Source organism: Pocillopora damicornis, chromosome 7, assembly GCF_964200805.1.
Source record: "Pocillopora damicornis chromosome 7, jaPocDami1.2, whole genome shotgun sequence".
NCBI classification, from domain to species: Eukaryota; Metazoa; Cnidaria; class Anthozoa; order Scleractinia; family Pocilloporidae; genus Pocillopora; species Pocillopora damicornis.
The window spans coordinates 23,827,662-23,847,108 of NC_142676.1; the positions used below are offsets into that span (position 1 = coordinate 23,827,662).

Genomic DNA, 19,447 nt, shown 5'->3' on the forward strand with positions numbered 1-19,447 from the left:
CGTGCTTTTTCATATAGAAAAAAAGAAGACCTTCGTCTTCTTGAAGGCTTCGATGCTTTTTTGTGTTGTGTTACTTTATTCCACATAAAAATCACACGCTTCTGTAATGTTCTTAACTCATTTCTGACAGCACTTCACGTAGTAATTACAACCTGTGAACATGCAAAGACCTTGGACCGCTGTGTTGAAGCATGCGGGCCGCTGCGGTTGCGGTTACTAGGTAGACGTCTGCAGATTACGCCCGCTTGCCTGCAAGTTAACGCGCGCGCCACTTTTCGCGTATTCGCTTTTTCGCTCGTCTTCGCTGATGAGAGGCTGGAACAGGCTAAGAGAGAGGGAGTGAGGAGAAGGGAAGAGAAGAGTAGAAATGGTAGAGTCGTAGAATAGAGCACAGTACGATAATGTACAGTAGTATGAAGTACAGTGGACTTAAGTGTGGAAAGATTAAAAGGAATAACTGAGTACACCTAATATAAGAGAGACGAGTTAAATTTTTAGGAGTGCAGCTGTGCGGAGCTTAGTAAAGAAGTATTAAACACAGTCTCACATGCAAGTGAGTCGAGGTGTTTTGCAACCGTAATCAGCAAGATACCCGTACTTGAATAAGTTTCGCGTTCGAAAATTGTCGAGTTTGCGTTTTCCCTACTTTTATTCCTTCTACAGATAACGATGTACGTTTCAATTCTCTTTCGCTTATTTTTCAAGACAGGAGCTGTTTTTCATGTTTTCCTATTAAATTTTTGCGCAGGAAAATGGCGCGCGGCCTGCCAGAATTAATCCCCTCGCGCGCACCCGACGTTTGACCGCAGTGTTGCCTGCTTCCCGCTTTTCCCACACCCACTATTTCACGCATCTCCACTTACTAAAAGCCTAAGGCAGGCTAATTATCTCCACTCCCTGTCTTCAATCAGCCAACAGTAGCTGCCATAGTAGCATGGCTGACATCAGCCACCAAAACATTAGCTTTCCAGGCGCTGCAGATTTAGTTGGACAATCTTGCAAAGACTTTGATTCACCATCTTTCTCGTCATCAGGAGACCTGCCTATTCAAAGATACTTTCTTGTGAATTTTGGATAGCAACAGTTATAGTGGACAAACTACACAGGGTATGAGAAGAGAGACGAGGAATGGTGGGAAGTGGAAGAGTTGGAATTAAGTGAATGGGTAAAGACACTCCTCAGAGTTTTCTCTCCAAGTGTTCCTACCATCGGTCTGGAAGGCAAGAAAATAAATTTGCCATAACTTTTCCCAGAGGAAAAAATGAAATGCTTGTTTAAGATCACTAAAACTTTCAATTTATTGTGATATTTAAAATATCAACATTGGGGGAAATGGAAAACACTCACGAATTAATGCAATTTTAAAGGATTATAAGTACCGTATTTCCACGAATAAGCGCCAACCCCTTAGGCCATAAATTGAAGTAACTGTCACCTCCCCTTTCTCACTTTCTTAAAAAGTGGGGATGCAAGGAAAACGTATATCTATTGCCACTAAATCTATAACTTTTTGAGCTTCAGTTCTCGAGTTTCTTTTCCGTTCCAGATATTTCCGTCTTCATGCACTTGTAGAATTCCTTCATGTGTTTTACCTGTGCTTTTGATTTTTTTTTTTTGTCCTATCAGTGCGCTAACTTAATAAGCGCCTTTTAGCCGAAATTTTACGAGCGCCTCCATTTGACCGATTCAAAACACGGACATTGCCTGAAAAACATTGGGCAGGCAGAGGAGTTCTGGCTCTGATAATTAACTAGTCACACAAAAGTCAACCAAAACTACAATGGAAAGCAAAATGTTCATTCTCACCTTCTTCATCTACGTCATGGTAATCATAACCGAACTCGAAAGACTTCTTGAACATCTGTTGGTGAGTGTAAACCGGAAACAACGGCACAATGACGTCATCTCTGTTGTGACCAATTGGTGCATCGTAAGTGGATAGCACATTCGCACTCTTATTAAACTTCCGCAACCATTTTTCATAGACACGATCCACAAACGCGTGATGAAGAGGAAAGATCGGGTCGTTTGATGCTGAAGGTACGTCCCCCATTTCTCCTCCAACAACTATATGGATCCGGTTGTGCAAGACGTGGACGTCTGAATGGTGACGACCAGTTTCAGTGCTGGCATAACCCTCTAGGATGTTTTTAAAATTGCAGCTGGAACTTTTGTTGTAGGGTGGGCGGTCAAAGGTTTCAAAACGGAGCGCAAAGTTGACTTCTGTTTTTTTTGGAAATGTCATATCATATCCTTGTTCCTTCTCTTTCTTCTCCTTCTCATCATCTGTGTTCCGTTTCAAGCCATTTCTTTTGTCGGTAGGGTCGCACGACTTTGTTAAATTATCGGTTTGTTCGCGGGTGCAAAGAACGTACCAATCATTCAAGTATTTGCCCCTCACAATGCCAGTAGTTTGGTCCGTTACTCCAAGGAGCTCTTCAGAGCAAATTGCGAGGTCGCATCGAGTGGGATTCTCAGTCCAGTCCCAGAAAGGAAGGGCAAATTCTTCATCGTTTCCAACTTCCTGCAAGGTTCTCTCCCATGCCAACAAGTACAACCGATGCCATGAGAGAAATCCCTGACCATCGTGTGCAAAGTCAATATCAGATTCAGTCTTATTATGCGGTAAAATGGTGTCACGTGCAGCATAGGAATGCATCCACGTGAACAGGTCATAGTTAGTGACATTAGAAAAGAAGCGCTTTGGGTCCTCACCGTGCATAACGGTTCTGTAGATCTTTTCGTAAGAAGTAGACGTAACCACGAAGTCACTTTGATCTTTCTTGGATTTTTTGACGTATGTCATGTATTGATCTTTCTCCGAGCCTTTCAGGCTTAGAAAATTTCTTCGTATCAAATTTTTCTTCTGCGTGCAGGTACTGCCATAGTAACCAAACGCGCATTTGCTGCAATCGTAACCTGCAAAGTTTGCGTTGCATTTGCAGACTTTGTAGTAAAGAGCACGCGGCCAGTTGTGTCTCTCGTCCTCCATCTGGAACGGTCGGTAATGGCTGTACTTAGATGTCCAATCACGAATGGTCAATGCCTGGCACTGTCCTCTGCCTCCATCGTAACCACATTGTGTGGTGAAGCCTCTAGGAGTAGGACAACATTTCTTGTCTCTCAGACTGTCCCGGTCAGTACAGACTCTGGGAAACTGGCCTTCAACCCTGGGTAAGGTGACAACAACCAAGACAAGGTATGCGATGCTGGGGTAATCCATTTTATGATCGCCTCCAGCTCCCTGAAAGATAAAATTTAGGTCTTATTGTTATCTGTCCTTCGAGTGTAAACGTTCAACAATTATGTGAATCATAGATATCTCTGTCTAATTTTAATAGTTCTAATAATAGTAATGATAATAATGATAAGAATTATAATCATGATGATGATGATGATGATAATAGAAATCATGAAAACTTTCAAATAGAGAGAAATTGGGTTTTTTATGTGTTTGTTTTTGAAGAAAAGATGAAACTCAAACATGAAAATTTGTTTTCTATAAACCTCACTGAGCCGGAAAAATGGTGGATTATTTTACACATTTTCTTTCGTATGTTATCTCACTAAAGGCCGAGGTTGATTGATCCATCTTGCAATGACTGTGTTTACAAGTTTTAGGGCTACAAGCTCCGTGTGTCATTCGTCCATTCAATTTTTGTTTAAAATCAAAAATTGAATATTGATGTCAAATTTTTGATTTTTTTCAATTTTGTTATAAGAAAAAATATGAAAGTGCCAAATCGAAAATATTTGACATTTTTTCCTTTTGGTAGAATATTGAAACATAACGCATATTTTTACTTTAATCCTGTCAACAATGAGGAGAAAAATCAAACTGAGCGACAATTTTGCTTCTCCGACAATGTTGCAGTCTGTGGGATGGCTTCATGTACTTTATGTACTCAGCGCTGAAGTTCACGTTCGGAAAAGTGACCACGCGTTAAATACGAATTTCCCGCTTCCTCCTCCTTTCCAGAGAAGTGTAGCGTGGGAGGGGGAGGGGCGGGGGCAGGGGCAAATAAATTCTCCCAGCGCATGAAGGGAATCGGACCTGCCTGGGGAGAGGGTGCTGGAGGAAAAATTAACGTGCGAATGGACCCCTCCCCCTCCCTCCTGGGTAGTTCTGTCAACAATTTAGAATGTTTTGTCCGAAAAACAAAAATTGAAAATTGATTGCAATTTTCAATTTTCAAATTTTAGACTTCCGAAAACAGAAAAAAAACTAAGCCACCCCACAGACTGCAACATTGTCGGAGAAGCAAAATTGCCGCTCAGTTTGATTTTTCTCCTCATTGTTGACAGGATTAAAGTAAAAATATGCGTTATGTTTCAATATTCTACCAAAAGGAAAAAGTGTCAAGTATTTTCGATTTGGCACTTTCGTATTTTTTCTGATGACAAAATTTTAAAAAATCAAAAATTGACATCAATTTTCAATTTTTGATTTAAAAAAAAAAATTGAATGGACAAATGACACACGGACCCTACCAGACCCTAAAAATGATTTAAAAACTCTGGATCGCTAGTTTTTAGAATTTGAAAAGGGCAGGATGCCATCGAATCTTGAATAAATGTTTCTTTTTTTACTCTTTTCATGTCACAAACGGTTGGATTATACATCTCGAAAAATTTCAGCTGTACTCTCGATTATTCTGGTTCTTTTATTATTTATGCTGTAAGGTTACTCCTCGCATGAAAATCCTCATAACAATGAGCTCTGTAATTTCGCTTTATCTCAAGAAATTAGCAGTCATAACCAGCTTAATTTTCCTGTTTGTGATTTTAAAGGCAACAACTGTTCAGATCCAAAATCTCTGGTTTAATTCCTTTCAAGTGATCGAGATTAAGATTCCCGGAAACTTATCTTCCAGTTCACACTCGGCAATTATTATTCACATTTCGGGAATTAATCATGCAGCAGATCCAGACTACCTGACAAACGAGGTTAAGATGATATGAATTTTCTTAATGTCATGCGGGTTACCATTGTATGCTTAAAACACTATATATCGTGTTTCTTTGTCGTCTCTCTGACCTAGTTTCCAATAACAATTTTCTGGCAAGAATCCATCACCGAAAATATTCACCAAAAGGTTAAGACTTCGAAATCTATTGCTGCTCGCTTGAGAAACTGATTTCCTTCGCAACGTTATTGGAAATAAAAGTCTAGCGCAAAATATCTGCGACTTGAATCAATAGAAGAGTTCATCATATTAGGTCCTTAACTTACAAAGCCACATAATTGACGGCGATGCAACTGGGGTAATTTCATAAAATGGGTCAACTTTCCCAGAAAGCATTCCATAAGCATATACGGCAAGTCTTACTTGTAAATATAATTTTCGGCCCAAAATCAAACTTCATTGTAAGAGACCGTTTCGCTACTTTTTCACGAAAGCCTCCTTCGATTTTAGTCAGAGCCTGAATTTCCTCTTTAGAAGCAACTCCCGAAGTCGATCCGCGATCGGCCTACAACAAAAGCATGCGTATTTCTGGTGAGGACTTTGACGAACTGAACATTGTTTGATCATCGGATGTTTGAGACATGTACATCGAGTACAATCCGCATTCTGTTTTTCGAATAGTTATCGTTTAAAATGTACCTTGGATATCGTTACAACAAGAGCAGTATATAAATCCTTTGTAGCGATCATGTTGTGAGCGCCTCTTGATTAAGATTGGAGCTTCGAGGTAAGACTACGTGTCCTTGAGAACGAGTTTGATTAAAGCGTATCTTCGTCTTCTTTAAAACTGCAAGCATCGTTGTTCTTAAGATTTTGAAAGTTTCTCCTCTTAAAGTTTGTTCCTGTACGTCGCGGTGCTATTGACAAGTCGACTGAAAAGTAACACTAAATTACTATGAAGCTATATCTCATCTATTTTGATGGATTCTTAGAAAAGGTTTCCTCAGAATGAGAGTACAGCGTACCTTTGTACTCAAGATTTCTTAGAACTCCAAGCGTCTTTACTAGACTTAAGACTCTCCTTGTAAAATATACCTTCGGTAGACGCTGCCGAATTTTTCCTCCCTAAGAAGCCTGCTGTAGTGCCGTCAGCTTTGCATGCGGCGGCGATTTGTACACAATGGGTTTTGTCTAGACCTCTGAATCGCTTCCAAGAATTCAGCAAACATACTTAATGAACTATATTATTTCATTCTACAAATTTCAAGTCAAGGCACGAAATAACATCCTAGCGAGCATTAGATAGAGATCACTAAATTTATTTCAGAATTAATCGACATGATTCAGCAGATGCGAAGGCACAAAGTCTGTACACGGTTTTCACTCATTCATCGAACATAAATAATATATGCCCTAATCTTGTCAGCACTGCTGTATGAATTTAAAATCAGTCTGTGTCATTCAGGTGTTTGTGGCTTGCTTGCAAAATAAGCGAAAGAAAATTGGACCGTACATCGTATTCTGTAGAAAGAAATGAAAGAAGTAAAAAAGAAAACTCGATAATTTTCGAACACGAAGCTCATTCAAGTATGGGTATTCTGTTGATTCACCTTTCCGTGAAACTGAAAAAAACTGCAACATGGTGAAGTGTTTAGTTGATTGAAAATCTCTCTGAACTTCTCAGATCTACCGAGAAGAAGGATGTAAAATCTTTGCACTAACACGGCAATCATTAGAGAAACATGATCAAAGCGCACCCGATCGACTGGCTTGTTAACTGTGCACTCGTAATGCTTCAGTTTCCTAGGACTGAAACTTTTAGTATCCTTTCCTTAGCGCTTCTTGAACCGAATAACGCGCTAATGCCCACGGAACGTTGGAGTGTATCGCGTGACTTTAGTTAACCCAAGGTGTGAAGTGGTTGGCGGGGGGGGGGGGGGTAGGGGATAGATTAGATATAAAATAAACGAGAAAGGGTAAAGTTGATATAATGGGAAAGTGTGATCGCCAGGATTTCCCACCCTAATCCTGATCCTAAAATACGCACTGGCGTAAATGCTGCCTTCCCACCCCATGCGCGTTAAAATAGCGCGTGGCCTGCCAGAATTGATCCCCTCGGGCACACCCGACGTTTGACCGCTGTGTTACCTCCTTCCCGCTTTTCCCACACCCATTATTTCACGCATCTTCACTTACTAAAAGCCTAAGACAGGCTAATTCCTCCACTCCCTGTCTTCAATCAGCCAACAGTAGCTGCCATACTAACATGACTAACATCAGCCACCAACACATTAGCTCTCCAGGCGCTGCAGATATAGGGGGACGAGTTAAACAATCTCCCAAAGACTCTGATTCATCATCTTTCTCGTCATCAGGAGACCTGCCTAAACAAAGGTATCAGTGCGCTAACTTCTTCTACGTGCAGGTCCTGCCATAATAACCAAACGTGCATTTGCTGTAATCGTAACCTGCATAATTTGCGCTGCATTTGCAGACTTTGTAGTAAAGAGCACGCGGCCAGTTGTGTCTCTCGTCCTTCATCTGGAACGGTCGGTAATGACTGTACTTGATTGTCCAATCACGAATGGTCAATTCCTGGCACTGTCCTCTGTCTCCATCGTAACCACATGTCCCTAAGCCTTTAGGGACAGGACAACATATTTTGTCTCTCAGACTGTCCCGGTCAGTGCAGACTCTGGGAAACTGGCCTTCAACCCAGGGTAAAATGACGACAACAAAGGCAAGGCATGCGATGATGTGATAACCCATTTTATGACCGACTCCCTGAGAGATAAAATTTAGGTCTTATTGTTATCTGTCCTTCGAGTCTAGACGTTCAACAATTATGAAAAACATTGATATCTGTCTAATTTTTAATAGTTCTAATAATAGTAATGACAATGATGATAAGAATTATAATAATGATGATGATGATGATGATGATAGAAACCATGGAAAATTCCAAATAGAGAGACACCGGGTTTTTTCATGTGATTCTTTTTGGAGAAAAGATGAAACTCAAAAATGAAAATTATTTTTTATGAACCTCCCTAAGCCAGGAAAAAAAGATCAATTATTTTACACACTTTCTTTTGTATTTTATCTCAGTAAAGCCCGAAGTTAATTGATTCATCTTGCAATGACTGTATTTACAATTTTTTAGGGCTACAAGACCCTATAATGATTAACTCTGGATCGCTAGTTTTTAGAATCTAAAAAGGGCTGGATGTCATCTATAACATTGCCTCTTGGATAGATGTTTTTTTTTATTCTTTTTATGTCAGAAATGGTTGGATTATGCATCTTGAAAAGTTTCACCTGTACTCTTTATTATTTTGGTTCTTTTATTATTTATGCTATAAGTTTTTAGCCAAGGTTTCTTCGAATGAAAGTGCAGTGTAACTTTATTCCCAAGATTTCTTCGAATTCTAAGCGTCTTCACTTGAAGTTAGAGTGTCCCTGTAAAATATACCTTCGGTAGAAGTTTCTAACTTTTTCTTCTCTCAGGAGACTTCTGTAGTGCCGTCAGCTTTGCATGCGTCGGCGATTTGTACACCAAGGATTCAGCAAACGTACTCCACAAACTGCATTATTTCTGTCTTCATACTATAAATTTCAAGTCAAGGCACGGAATAGCATCCTAGCAAGCATCAGATAGAAATTACTAAATTCATTTCAGAATTAATCGACATCACACAGCAGATGCGAGGGTACAAAGTCTCTACGCAGGTTTCACTAATTGATCGAACATAAATAATGTACCTTACCGGGTATGCGCTAATCTTGTCAGCACTGCTTTATGAATATATAATCAGTCTGTGTCATTCAGGTGTTTGTTGTTTTAAGGTTGTTGTTTTCACTCATTGATCGAACATAAATAATAAATCTTTCCGTGAATGCGTTCTTTTTGTCTGCACTTCTGTATGAATACACAATCAGTCTATGTCATTCAGGTGTTATTTGCTTGAAGGTTTCACAAAACTGTAACATGGTGACGTGTTTAGTTCGTTGAAAATGTCTCCTAACTATCGAGAAGGGAACCTAGCAACATAAATAATCCGCGGCGCAGAACCTCCCTCGCCAAATTGAAATCTTTGCACGCTTCAAACGTGGAAGTAACAAAGCATTCATAAGGAAAACAAGATCAAAGGGTACCTGATAATAAAGGAAATAAGTTTCTAAAGAAAGTGCAGTGCTGCGTCGGTAAATGGGGTGGGGTGGGGTGGGGTAAGGTATTGATCAATAATTTACTTTTATCAACTATTTTGATAAGGTAAATTGGCCACTGTAAGAGTTTCTAAAGCTGACGTTTCGACAAAAGTGAAAACGCTCGAAACATCAGCTTTTTAAAACTCTTTCCCACGGCCAATTTACCTTATCAATTCTGTCGATAAAATCAAATTATTTTATTCACAAATGGCTTAATTTATCGATCGCGCCAGCTGTAAGGACACCTGTTCCTCGCACAAAAGCTACACGAATCTATCTATCTACCGTAGGCTATGTTCAACCGGTCAACTGTCTACTCCCCCACCCCCGCCCCTCTCCTTTCTTTTTACTGTCGCTCATCCCCTTGATACAAATTTCTTTCTCTCCCCAGCCTTCTTTTGCCATTTAAATCAAAGATGGCTGCCATAATTTTCGCTAAGAAAATACCAAGCACTCGTTCTCCAAAACTACGCATGCTCTGCAGGGTACACAATGATAGCAAACAAAGAATACTCATATTATAGTTTCGTATATGTATCATTGAAACAGGGGCAAAACTAAAATTGGCTTTGTCTTGCTAAAAACCACGCTGTCAACTAATTCTTTAACCCTCTCATTTCCTAACCTCACCTTCATTTAACGATTTGGTTCCATTTCCAAAAATATAACTGGCAGAGAAAGATGTTTTCGTATTGTAAAGAGCGCGGGACAAATAAAAAACTTCTGAGTTTTCATGAGGAATCGAACCTCAGACCGTCGAATTCCGCGCTCCGATGCAGTGCCACTGAGCCACATAGACTGAAGTAAAACTTCTTCAGTGTCTGTTCGTTCGCTTGCCGGCAATCGATCTTAGAGTAAAATTTTTTCTTCTTCCTCGAGCTACATTTGCAAAGTTACAACAAAAATCAAACGTAATTAGCTCTACTATTTTACATCATCCGTGCAAACCAGTTCAATAAGTTTACCTCTCCTTAATACAGTACATAAATACAAATGTACAACCATCAGCCACAACTGCCAATCTCACCTTTCGTGGCTGGTTCTTCTGGTTTTTCTTTCGATTCTACTTGCTCTGATACTGGATCTTCGACAGCCGGCGTTTCTTCTCTTTCATCGGGCACGTTTTCACCTTCTGGGGGTGGCTCGTCTTTTGTAATGTCATCCAAATATGGTGTAGTCCAAGAGACATCCTCCTCATCCTCCATGCCTGATGAGAAATCTACCAAGTCTCCTGTTTCTGGTGAAGCGGACTCTGACATTGTAAAACCCAATATCCACAAACGTTAACGCCTGACTCCTATATGACACTTTTAAACTTTAAGTAAAAGGACCAGAAAGTTAGATCTTATGCAAGGACGAAATTTAGAAGTGACGGTGGATTGTGTTTTCAAAACTCACACTGGCGCAATTTTCTACGAGTCGCCATATTTGGGAAAGCAGATGTGAACGGACCAATCAGAGTAGTCATTATAATTCTCTTTCAATATTCCTCCAAATAAGGAAGTCTCAAAGTTCAAAATGAACCCAGAGCGATCTACTGCTTTTTTTCTTTTTTGATTTTTATTCTTAAGCAGAAAAAAATACAAGCTGATAGAGTTTTTTAATTCAGATCGAAAACTCGCTTCGTGGACCACAAACTTATATACGAAATGATCCTCGTGTGAACAGCTATAAAAGAAGTTGCAAAAATAGGCAAAATGAAAAAATTCAGGCTTCGCTATGACGGGACTCCAACCTGTTCCTCCCAGAATACCGGACATATGGTTTTTACTACCTACTAAGATTCGAAACCACATATCACAAAAGAGGACAATTTAGGCAGTTTTTTATTTTTTCCTTGATATTGAACGCGATTAATTTTAGTCGGACTTGGAGGTGAAAAAAAAAAAGGATTATGACAAAGATGAACTGAAATAAGGGAAAGAGAAGCCTAAAAAATTCTCGGTTTCAACTGGGTTTGAACTATGCCTTCCAAACACTAGCTGGGTGCTAATATCAACTGAGCTAATATACGCCAGACCACAGGCATTTTGGAAGCTCTCGTGTAAAAACAAACAAACAAAAACAAAACAGAAAACAACAAAAAGAAAAAGGCCTCGACGTGGTTCGAACTCATGCCTTCCATGCAAAGTGAGTTTCGAAGCCACATTTTGGAAGCGAATTTCGTCCAAAGTGTGGAGTGGCTGGCGGGGGGGGGAGGGGTAGGGGGTAGATTAAATACAAAATAAACGACTTGTGAAGAATAGGCTTATGTGGCTGGTGCACAAAGGGAAGAGAAAGTTGATCTAAGGGCAAAGTGCGATCGCCAGGATTTCCCAGCCAGATCCTAATCCTAAAATACGCACTGGCGTAAATGCCGCCCTCCCACCTCTCCCCTGTCGTGCATAAGGCACGCAGGTCAGTAAATAATAAACAAAGTTCTCTCGTGGTCGCATTTAACCAACAAATAGACCTCAAATATCGAGGTGTGATTTTTATAAAAGTGCTTTTACATATATAAAAAAAGAAGACCGTCTTCTTGAATGCTTTGATGCTTTTTTTGCGTGGTTATATTTTAAGGTTACTTTACTCCACATACGAATCACTCGCTACTGTAATGTTCTTAATACTTCTTTACTAAGCTCAGCACAGCTACACTCCTAAAAAATTAACTCTTTTCTCCTATATTGGGTATACTCAGTTATTCCTTCTAATCTTTCCAGACGTAAGTCCACTGTAATATATACTACTGTACATTATTGTACTGTGCTCTATTCTACGACTCTAACACTTCTACTCTTCTCTTCCTTCCTCCTCACTTCTTCTCTCTTAGCCTGTTCCATCCTCTCAATCAGCGAAGACGAGCGAGAAAGCGAACATGCGAAAAATGGCGCGCGCGTTAACTTGCAGGCAAGCTGGCGTAATCTGCAGACGTCTCCTTGGTAACCGCAGCCGCCGCGTCCCGCTTACTTCAACACAGCGGTCCAACGTCTGCGCTTGTGCGCAGGTTGTAATTACTACGTAGAGTGCTGTCAGAAACGAGTTACACACAGCCTCACATGAAAGTGAGTCGATGTGTTTTGCAACCGTCTTTGTTTTTGTTAAAGATTAAAACGGAAAGGTGAATCAACAGGATACCCGTACTTGAATTAGCTTCGTGTTCTAAAATTATCGAGTTTTCTTTCCCTACTTTATTTCCTCTTACAGATAACGATGCACGTATCAATTTTCTTTCGCTTATTTTGCGAGACAGGAGCTGTTTTTAGGTTTTTTTAGAAATTTTGCGCGGGAAAATGGCGCGCAGCCTGCCAGAATTGATCCACCCGAGCACATCTGACGTTTGACCGCTGTGTTGCTTCCTTCCCAGTTTTCCCACACTCACTATTTCACGCATCTCTACTTACTAAGAGCCTAAGGCAGGCTAATTCTCTTCACTCCTTGTCTTCAATCAGCCAATAGCAACTGCCATACTAACATGACTGACATCAGCCACCAACACATTAGCTTTCCAGGCGCTGCAGATTTAGGAAGGTTAGGGTAGTATTTAGGTTGTGGACAATCTCCCAAAGACTTTGATTCATCTTCTTTCTCGTCACCAGGAGACCTGCCTATTCAAAGATACTTTCTTGTGAATTTTGGGTATCAAGAGTGATAGTGGACAAACTATACAGGGTATGAGAGGAGAGACGAGGAATGGTGGGAAGCGGAAGAGTGGGAATTAAGTGAATGGGTAAAGACACTCCTCAGAGTTTTCTCTCCAAGACGTGTTCTTATCATCGGACTAAAAGGCAAAAACACAATTTTCCATAACTTTGCCCAGAGGAAAAAAATGAAATGCTTGCTTAAGATCACTGAAACTTTCAATTTATTGTGATATTAAAAATACCAACATTGGGGGATGGAGAACACTTACGAATTAAGGAAATTTTAAAGGATTATAAGTTTCGTATTTCCTTGAAAAAGCACCCACACCTTAGGCCATAAATTGAAGTAACCGTCCCCCCTTCCTCACTTTCTTAAATAGTGGTGATACAACGAAAACCTTTTCTATTGCCACTTTATCCAAAACCTTTTGAGCTTCAGTTCCCGAGTTTCTTTTCGGTTCCAGACATTTCAGTCTTCATGCGCTTGTAGAATTCCCTTATGTATTTTACCTGTTGTTTTGATTTTTCTGCCCTATCAGTGCGCTAACTCAACTAACGCCTACTCGGTAAAGCGCCCTCCTACCGATAAGCGCCCTTAACCCCCCCCCCCCCCAACCTCTTTTAGCCGCAACTTTATGGGCACTCGGGCGTTTGTCCGAGGAAATACGGTATTCACTTCTCCAAATAAGGGGGGAGGGGGTGGGGGGCGTTCTTGCACCTATAGTCCTTCGCCAGCTACGCTCATGCAAAGTGTCCTGTTGCGCACTCAACCCCCCGCGGTGAAACGACAATTTTGCAGGCTGGTTTTACGAATCTATTTGACCAATTCAAAATGGACACCAACATACAATGGAAAGCAAAATATCCATTCTCACCTTTTTCATCGACGTCTTGGTAATCATAACCGAACTCGAAAGACTTCTTGAACATCTGTTGGTGAGTGTAAACCGGAAACAACGGCACAATGACGTCATGTCTGTTGTGACCAATAGGTGCATCGTAAGTAGATAGCACATTCGCATCCTTATTAAACTTCCGCAGCCATTTTTCATAGATACGATCCACAAACGCGTGATGAAGAGCAAAGATCGGGTCGTTTGATGCCGAAGGTACGTCCCCCATTTCTCCTCCAACAACTATGTGGACCCGGTTGTGCAAGCCGTGGACGTTAGGAAGGCGAAAACCAGTTTTGGTGCTAACATAACCCTCTAGGATGTTTCTAAAATTGCAGCTAGACTCTTTGTTGTGGGGTGGGAGGTCAAAGGTTTCAAAACGGAGCGCAAAGTTGACATCTGTTTTTGTTGGAAATGTCATAGTATATCCTTGTTCCTTCACTTTCTTCTCCTTCTCATCATCTGTGTTCCGTTTCAATCCATCTCTTCTGTCATCAGGTTCACACGGCTCTGTTAGGTCAGAGGTTTGTTCGCTGGTGCAAAGGACGTACCAGTTATCCAAGTATTTGCCCCTCACGATGCCAGTAGTTTGGTTTGTTACACCAAGGAGCTCCTCAGAGCAAATTGCAGGGTCGCATTGAGTGGGATTCCCAGTCCAGTCCCAGAAAGGAAGGGCAAATTCTTCATCGTTTCCAACTTCCTGCAAGGTTCTCTCCCATGCCAACAAGTACAACCGATGCCATGAGGGAAATCCCTGACCATCGTGTGCGAAGTCAATATCAGATTCAGTGATATCATGAGGTAAAATAGTGTCACTTGCAGCATAGTAATGCATCCACGTGAACAGGTCATAGTTCGTGATATTATCAAAAAGGTACGTTGGGTCGTCACCCTCCATAAGGGTTATGTTTATCTCCTCGTAAGGAGTAGGCGTAACCATAAAGTCACTTACATAGTGCTTGGACATGTTGACGTATCTCATGTATCGATCTTTCTCCTCGGCTGTCAGGTTTAGAAAATTTTTTCGTATTAAATTTTTCTTCTGCGTGCAGTTCTTGCCATAGTAACCAAAGGCGCATTTGCTGCAATCGTAACCTGCATAGTTTGCGTTGCATTTGCAGACTTTGTGGTAAATAGCACGCGGCCAGTTGTGTCTCTCGTCCTCCATCTGGAACGGTCGATAATGGCTGTACTTGAATGTCCAATCACGAATGGTCAATTCTTGGCACTTTCCTCTGTCTCCATCGCAACCACATCGTGTGGTGAAGCCTTTGGGGATAGGACAACATATCTTGTCTCTCAGACTGTCCAGGTCAATGCAGTCTCTGGGAAACTGGCCTTCAACCCAGGGTAAAGTGACAACAAGAAAGACAAGGCATGCGATGATGGGGTAACCCATTTTATGATAGACTCCCTGAGAGATAAAATTTAGGTCTTATTGTTATCTGTCCTACGAGTCTAGACGTCTAACAATTATATAAAACGTAGATATCTCTGTCTAATTTTAGTAGTTCTAATAATAGTAATAACAATAATGATAAAAATTATAATAATGATGATGATAATAATAGAAATCATGAAAACTTTCAAATAGAGAGAAACTCGGTGTGTTTTTGGTGCTTGTTTTTGAGGAAAAGGTGAAACTCAAAATAAGAATTGTTATCTATAAACCTCACTAGGCCAGGGGAAAAATGTTAATTATTTTACACATTTTCTTTCGTGTTTTATCTAACTAAAGCCCAAAGTTAACTGATCCATCTTGCAATGACTGTGTTTACAATTTTTAGGGCCAAAAGACCCTAAAATGATTTAAAACCCTGGATCGCAAGGTTTTAGAATATAAAAAGGGCCGGATGCCATCGAATCTTGAGTAAATGTTTCTTTTTTTATTCTCTTAATGTCACAAACGATTGGATTATGCATCTCGAAAACATTGACCTGTACTGTTTAGTATTCTGGTTCTTTGATTCTTTACGCTAAGTTATTCGTCACATGAAAATCCTCACAGCAATGAACCGTAATTTCGCTTTATCTCAAGAAGCTTAATTTTTTTGTTTGTGACTTTGAAGGCAACAACTTTTCAGATCCAAAATCTCCGGTTTAAATCCTTTCAAGTGAATCGAGATCCAGATTCCCAGAAACTTATCTTCCAGTTCACACCACGCAATTATTATTCATATTCTGGGAATTAGTCGCGCAGTATATCCTGACTACCTAACAAACGAGGCTTAGCTCTTTGGCTTAAACTTAAAAAAACGACAAATGATGGCAACCTTTTTTCTTTTATTTTTTTTGTCAACAGTATTTACACTAGTGATTAGTGCTATATGTCATTTGAAAGAGGACAAAATTAGCTTTTCAGAAAAAATATAATTTGCCTCCAAAAATCCATGGATTTTAAATCCTGCTAAGAAAATGGCATACAATTTGCATAAATTATTGTACAACTTTTGACTTTGAAACAGCCTGGGCCTGAATGGATTGGAGTTACAAGGAAACATTTCTAAGATAAAATATTCCTTAAATTAAGGGCAAGATCATCCAGAGACTCTGGCTGAAAAAGAACAAATACAGAATTAATTAGAATTTTTTTACAAATTGTACCCCAAAACCATAAAAATTGACCCAGATTATTGAAAAATTTATTCCTCACCAAGTATTTACACAAGAGAAGTAAGCTATAGCTCAATTGAAACAGCAGTAAATAAGCTTTCCTGAAATGCATGTTTCCTCTCCAAGAAAAAGGAAACAACTCATTGAATGCTTTCAAACTAACATTAATTAGCATAAAATATCATCTAAATTTGAACTGTGAATTAAGTGATACCCAAATAATACAAAGTAATAAGGCAAAAATTAACTTAAGAGGTTCCTTGTTATATGGGCAACATCTCCATAAAAAATTGGTTGAAAGATAACAAATCTGAGACGTGTTACACATATCTTGTCAACACTGATTGACACACTGACTAATTAGTCTGACCTCATCATGACCCCAAGCCCAAATTTACTAATCCCTTTTGAAGTCTACAGTGCAATCATTGGAACTATATTTCTTTGTTTGACTTCTGAAATTTTGCCTTGAAACAGGGAAAAATGAGATAATCAACCTCAAAATACATAAAGTGCAACATATATCAAAAGCCTTTCATGTGCAATGCAACACCAGTATTTTCAAGAGTAAACAATTCAGAAGTGAAATGCCCAAATTTACTAATCCCTCTTGAAGTCTACACTGCAACTATTGGAACTATTGTTCTTTGTTTGAAGATTGACATACGGACTAATTAGTCTGACCTTATCTTATCATCACCCCAAGCCCAAATTTACTAATCCCTCTTGAAGTCTACAGTGCAACCATTGGAACTATATTTCTTTGTTTGACTTCTGAAATTTTGCCTTGAAACAGGGACAAATGAGATAATCAACCTCAAAATACATAAAGCGCAACATATATCAAAAGCCTTTCACTTGCAATGCACCACCAGTATTTTCAAGAGTAAACAATTCAGAAGTGAAACCGGAAACTATAACATTCCACTCATTCTCGAGCATAATTTGTTTTTTTTGAGAATTTTTAGCGTGTAACAAGTAGAACCACATCTAAAAAACATACAAAACATACAAGATAATGTACAGGTCGATCTATAAACAACTATCGTTTTGAAATGAAGGATTTGTTTTGATTTAGTTCGGACGCGCACTGCGTCATGCGATCGATCTGTCATCGGCTGATAATTTAGGTCGTTGCGTTGTCAAATTCCGTTGAAGATTATTTACTCTGTCGCTCAAAAATCATGTTTGATCACAATACATATTGCTTTACATTCACAAATATACATCTACAGGTCTATCTCAAGGCAAAAAACAAGGATTCGAGCGAGAAAAGTAAAAGTAAATTTAATTTTACGCTGTTTCAACATCACGTGCGTCACGCATTTAAATATCGCAAGAATGTTTATAGATTACTTACCTCGATTCTTCGCTAGGATTTTCCAGTTTTCTGTCTAGTTCAGATTCCTCACCACTAGACATACCACCATGCTCACTTCCATCGTCAAAAATGATGTCTAAAGCCTCAGCTACGCTGTATCTCTGGCGCTTCGCACCAGACGCCATTATCGCAGATTGAAGTCGTACGAAAATGATTTCCGGAAAGGGCTCCGAAGGTCAATTTTGATAGTTCGGAGCTAAAATTTGCTATGTGATTGGCTTAGAATGTTTACTCGCCACAGTCGGAATTTTAGAGCGATCGGACGTAATACGAGCATTTCCGAAGAGGTTTACGTCATCGTGCAATTTTGCACGATCTGGCAAAGGCCTGATCGGAAAGAGCTATTAGACGATATGAATTTTCTTAATGTCATACGGGTTATCACTGTACGCTTGAAAAATATCCTGTTTCTTTGTTGTCTCTGTGACCTAGTTTCCAATAACAATTTTTTGGCGAGGAATCCATCACCGAAAATATTGACCAAAAGGTTTAAACTTCGAAATCCATTGCTGCTCGCTTGAGAAACTGATTTTCTTCACAAAGTTATTAGAAATGAGCGGCTTTTCTGGTGCAAAATATCTCCTACTTGAATCCACATAAAAAAAACCACATAATTGACGCGATGCAACTGGATTAATTTCATAAAACGGGTCAACTTTCCCAGATAGCATCCCGTAAACATGTAAAGCATTTCTTGCTAGTAAATATAATTTTCGGCCCAAAATCAAACTTTATTGCAAGAGACCGCTTCGCCACTTTGTCATGAAAGCCTCCTTCGATTTTAGTCAGAGCCTGAATTCCTTCTTTAGAAGCACTCCCGAAATCAATCCGCGATCGGCCTACAACAAAAGCTTGCGCATTTCTGTTAAGGACTTTGACGAATTGAACATAGTTTGATCATCGGATGGTTGCGACATGTGCATCGAGTAGAATCCGCATTCTGTTTCTTGGATAGTCATCGTTTGAAATGTACCTTGAACATTGTTACATCGAAAGCAGTACATAAATCCTTTGTAGCGATCATCTTGTGAGCGTCTCTCTCAGAAGACTGCTGTAGTGCCGTCAGCTTTGCATACGTCGGCGATTTGTACACCATGTGTTTTTTCTAGACCTCTGAATCGCTTCCAAGAATTCAGCAAACATACTTGACGAGCTACATTATTTCATTCTACAAATTTCAAGTCAAGGCACGAAATAACATCTTAGCGAGCATTAAATAGAGACTACTACACAGCAGATGCGAAGGTACAAAGTCTCTGCACGGTTTTCACTCATTCATCGAACATAAATAATATAACTTTCCGGGTATGCGCTAATCTTGTCAGCACTGCTGATATAATCAGTCTGTGTCATTCAGGTGTTTGTTGCTTTAAGGTTTCACAAAACTGTAGCATGGTGACGCGTATAGTTCATTGAAAATCTCTCTGAACTTCTCCTATCTACCGAGAAGAAGGGAACCTGGCAACATACATAATCCGCGGCGCGGAACTTTCCCCGCGGATATAAAATCTTTGCGCGCTTCAAACGTGGAAGTAACGCGGCAATCACTAGAAAATCATAATCAAGGTGTACCTGATCGACTACCTTGTTAACTTTGCACCCGTAGCGCTTTTGTTTCCTAGGACTGAAAGTTTTGGTATCCTTTCCCGAACGCCCCTTGAACCAGATAACGCGCCTATGCCCACGGAACGCTGGAATGTATCGCGTGACTTTCGTTTACCCAATGTGTGGAGTGGTTGGCGAGGCGGGGGGGAGGGGGGCGGATAAGGGGTAGATTAAATACAAAATAACGACTGGTAAAGAATTAACTTGCGTGGCCGA

General features: G+C 40.0%; 2 protein-coding genes and 1 long non-coding RNA gene across 6 annotated transcripts; all 3 read right to left on the minus strand.

The window, feature by feature from the left end:
* Window positions 1-635: 635 nt before the first annotated feature.
* On the minus strand, window positions 636-6,797 carry LOC149043238 (tyrosinase-like). Its single transcript, XM_089212442.1, has 3 exons — window positions 6,665-6,797; window positions 1,807-3,244; window positions 636-1,043 (listed from the first exon to the last, which is right to left on the minus strand). Exons 2-3 carry the CDS (start codon window positions 3,221-3,223, stop codon window positions 904-906), a joined length of 1,557 nt encoding a protein of 518 aa, XP_089068568.1. The 5' UTR covers window positions 3,224-3,244; window positions 6,665-6,797; the 3' UTR covers window positions 636-903.
* A 184-nt stretch (window positions 6,798-6,981) lies between these two features.
* LOC113682213 (tyrosinase) lies at window positions 6,982-19,320 on the minus strand. Of its 3 annotated transcripts, none has more exons than XM_089212439.1 (3): window positions 19,199-19,320; window positions 13,615-15,046; window positions 6,982-7,291 (listed from the first exon to the last, which is right to left on the minus strand). In XM_089212439.1, the coding sequence occupies exons 2-3, from the start codon at window positions 15,029-15,031 to the stop codon at window positions 7,143-7,145; spliced, it is 1,566 nt and encodes a 521-aa protein (XP_089068565.1). In that variant the 5' UTR covers window positions 15,032-15,046; window positions 19,199-19,320; the 3' UTR covers window positions 6,982-7,142. The 3 variants fall into 3 exon arrangements, with proteins under 3 accessions (XP_089068565.1, XP_089068562.1, XP_089068563.1); XM_089212436.1 differs by lacking the exon at window positions 6,982-7,291 and adding an exon at window positions 11,709-12,703; XM_089212437.1 differs by lacking the exon at window positions 6,982-7,291 and adding an exon at window positions 11,709-12,703 and having other exon boundaries at window positions 19,211-19,305.
* On the minus strand, window positions 15,896-17,903 carry LOC149043239 (uncharacterized). 2 transcript variants are annotated; one of them, XR_016188466.1, is made up of 3 exons: window positions 17,606-17,903; window positions 16,930-17,031; window positions 15,896-16,186 (listed from the first exon to the last, which is right to left on the minus strand). It is a non-coding gene; the product is annotated as an uncharacterized LOC149043239 (long non-coding RNA). The 2 variants fall into 2 exon arrangements; XR_016188467.1 differs by lacking the exon at window positions 16,930-17,031.
* Window positions 19,321-19,447: the final 127 nt, after the last annotated feature.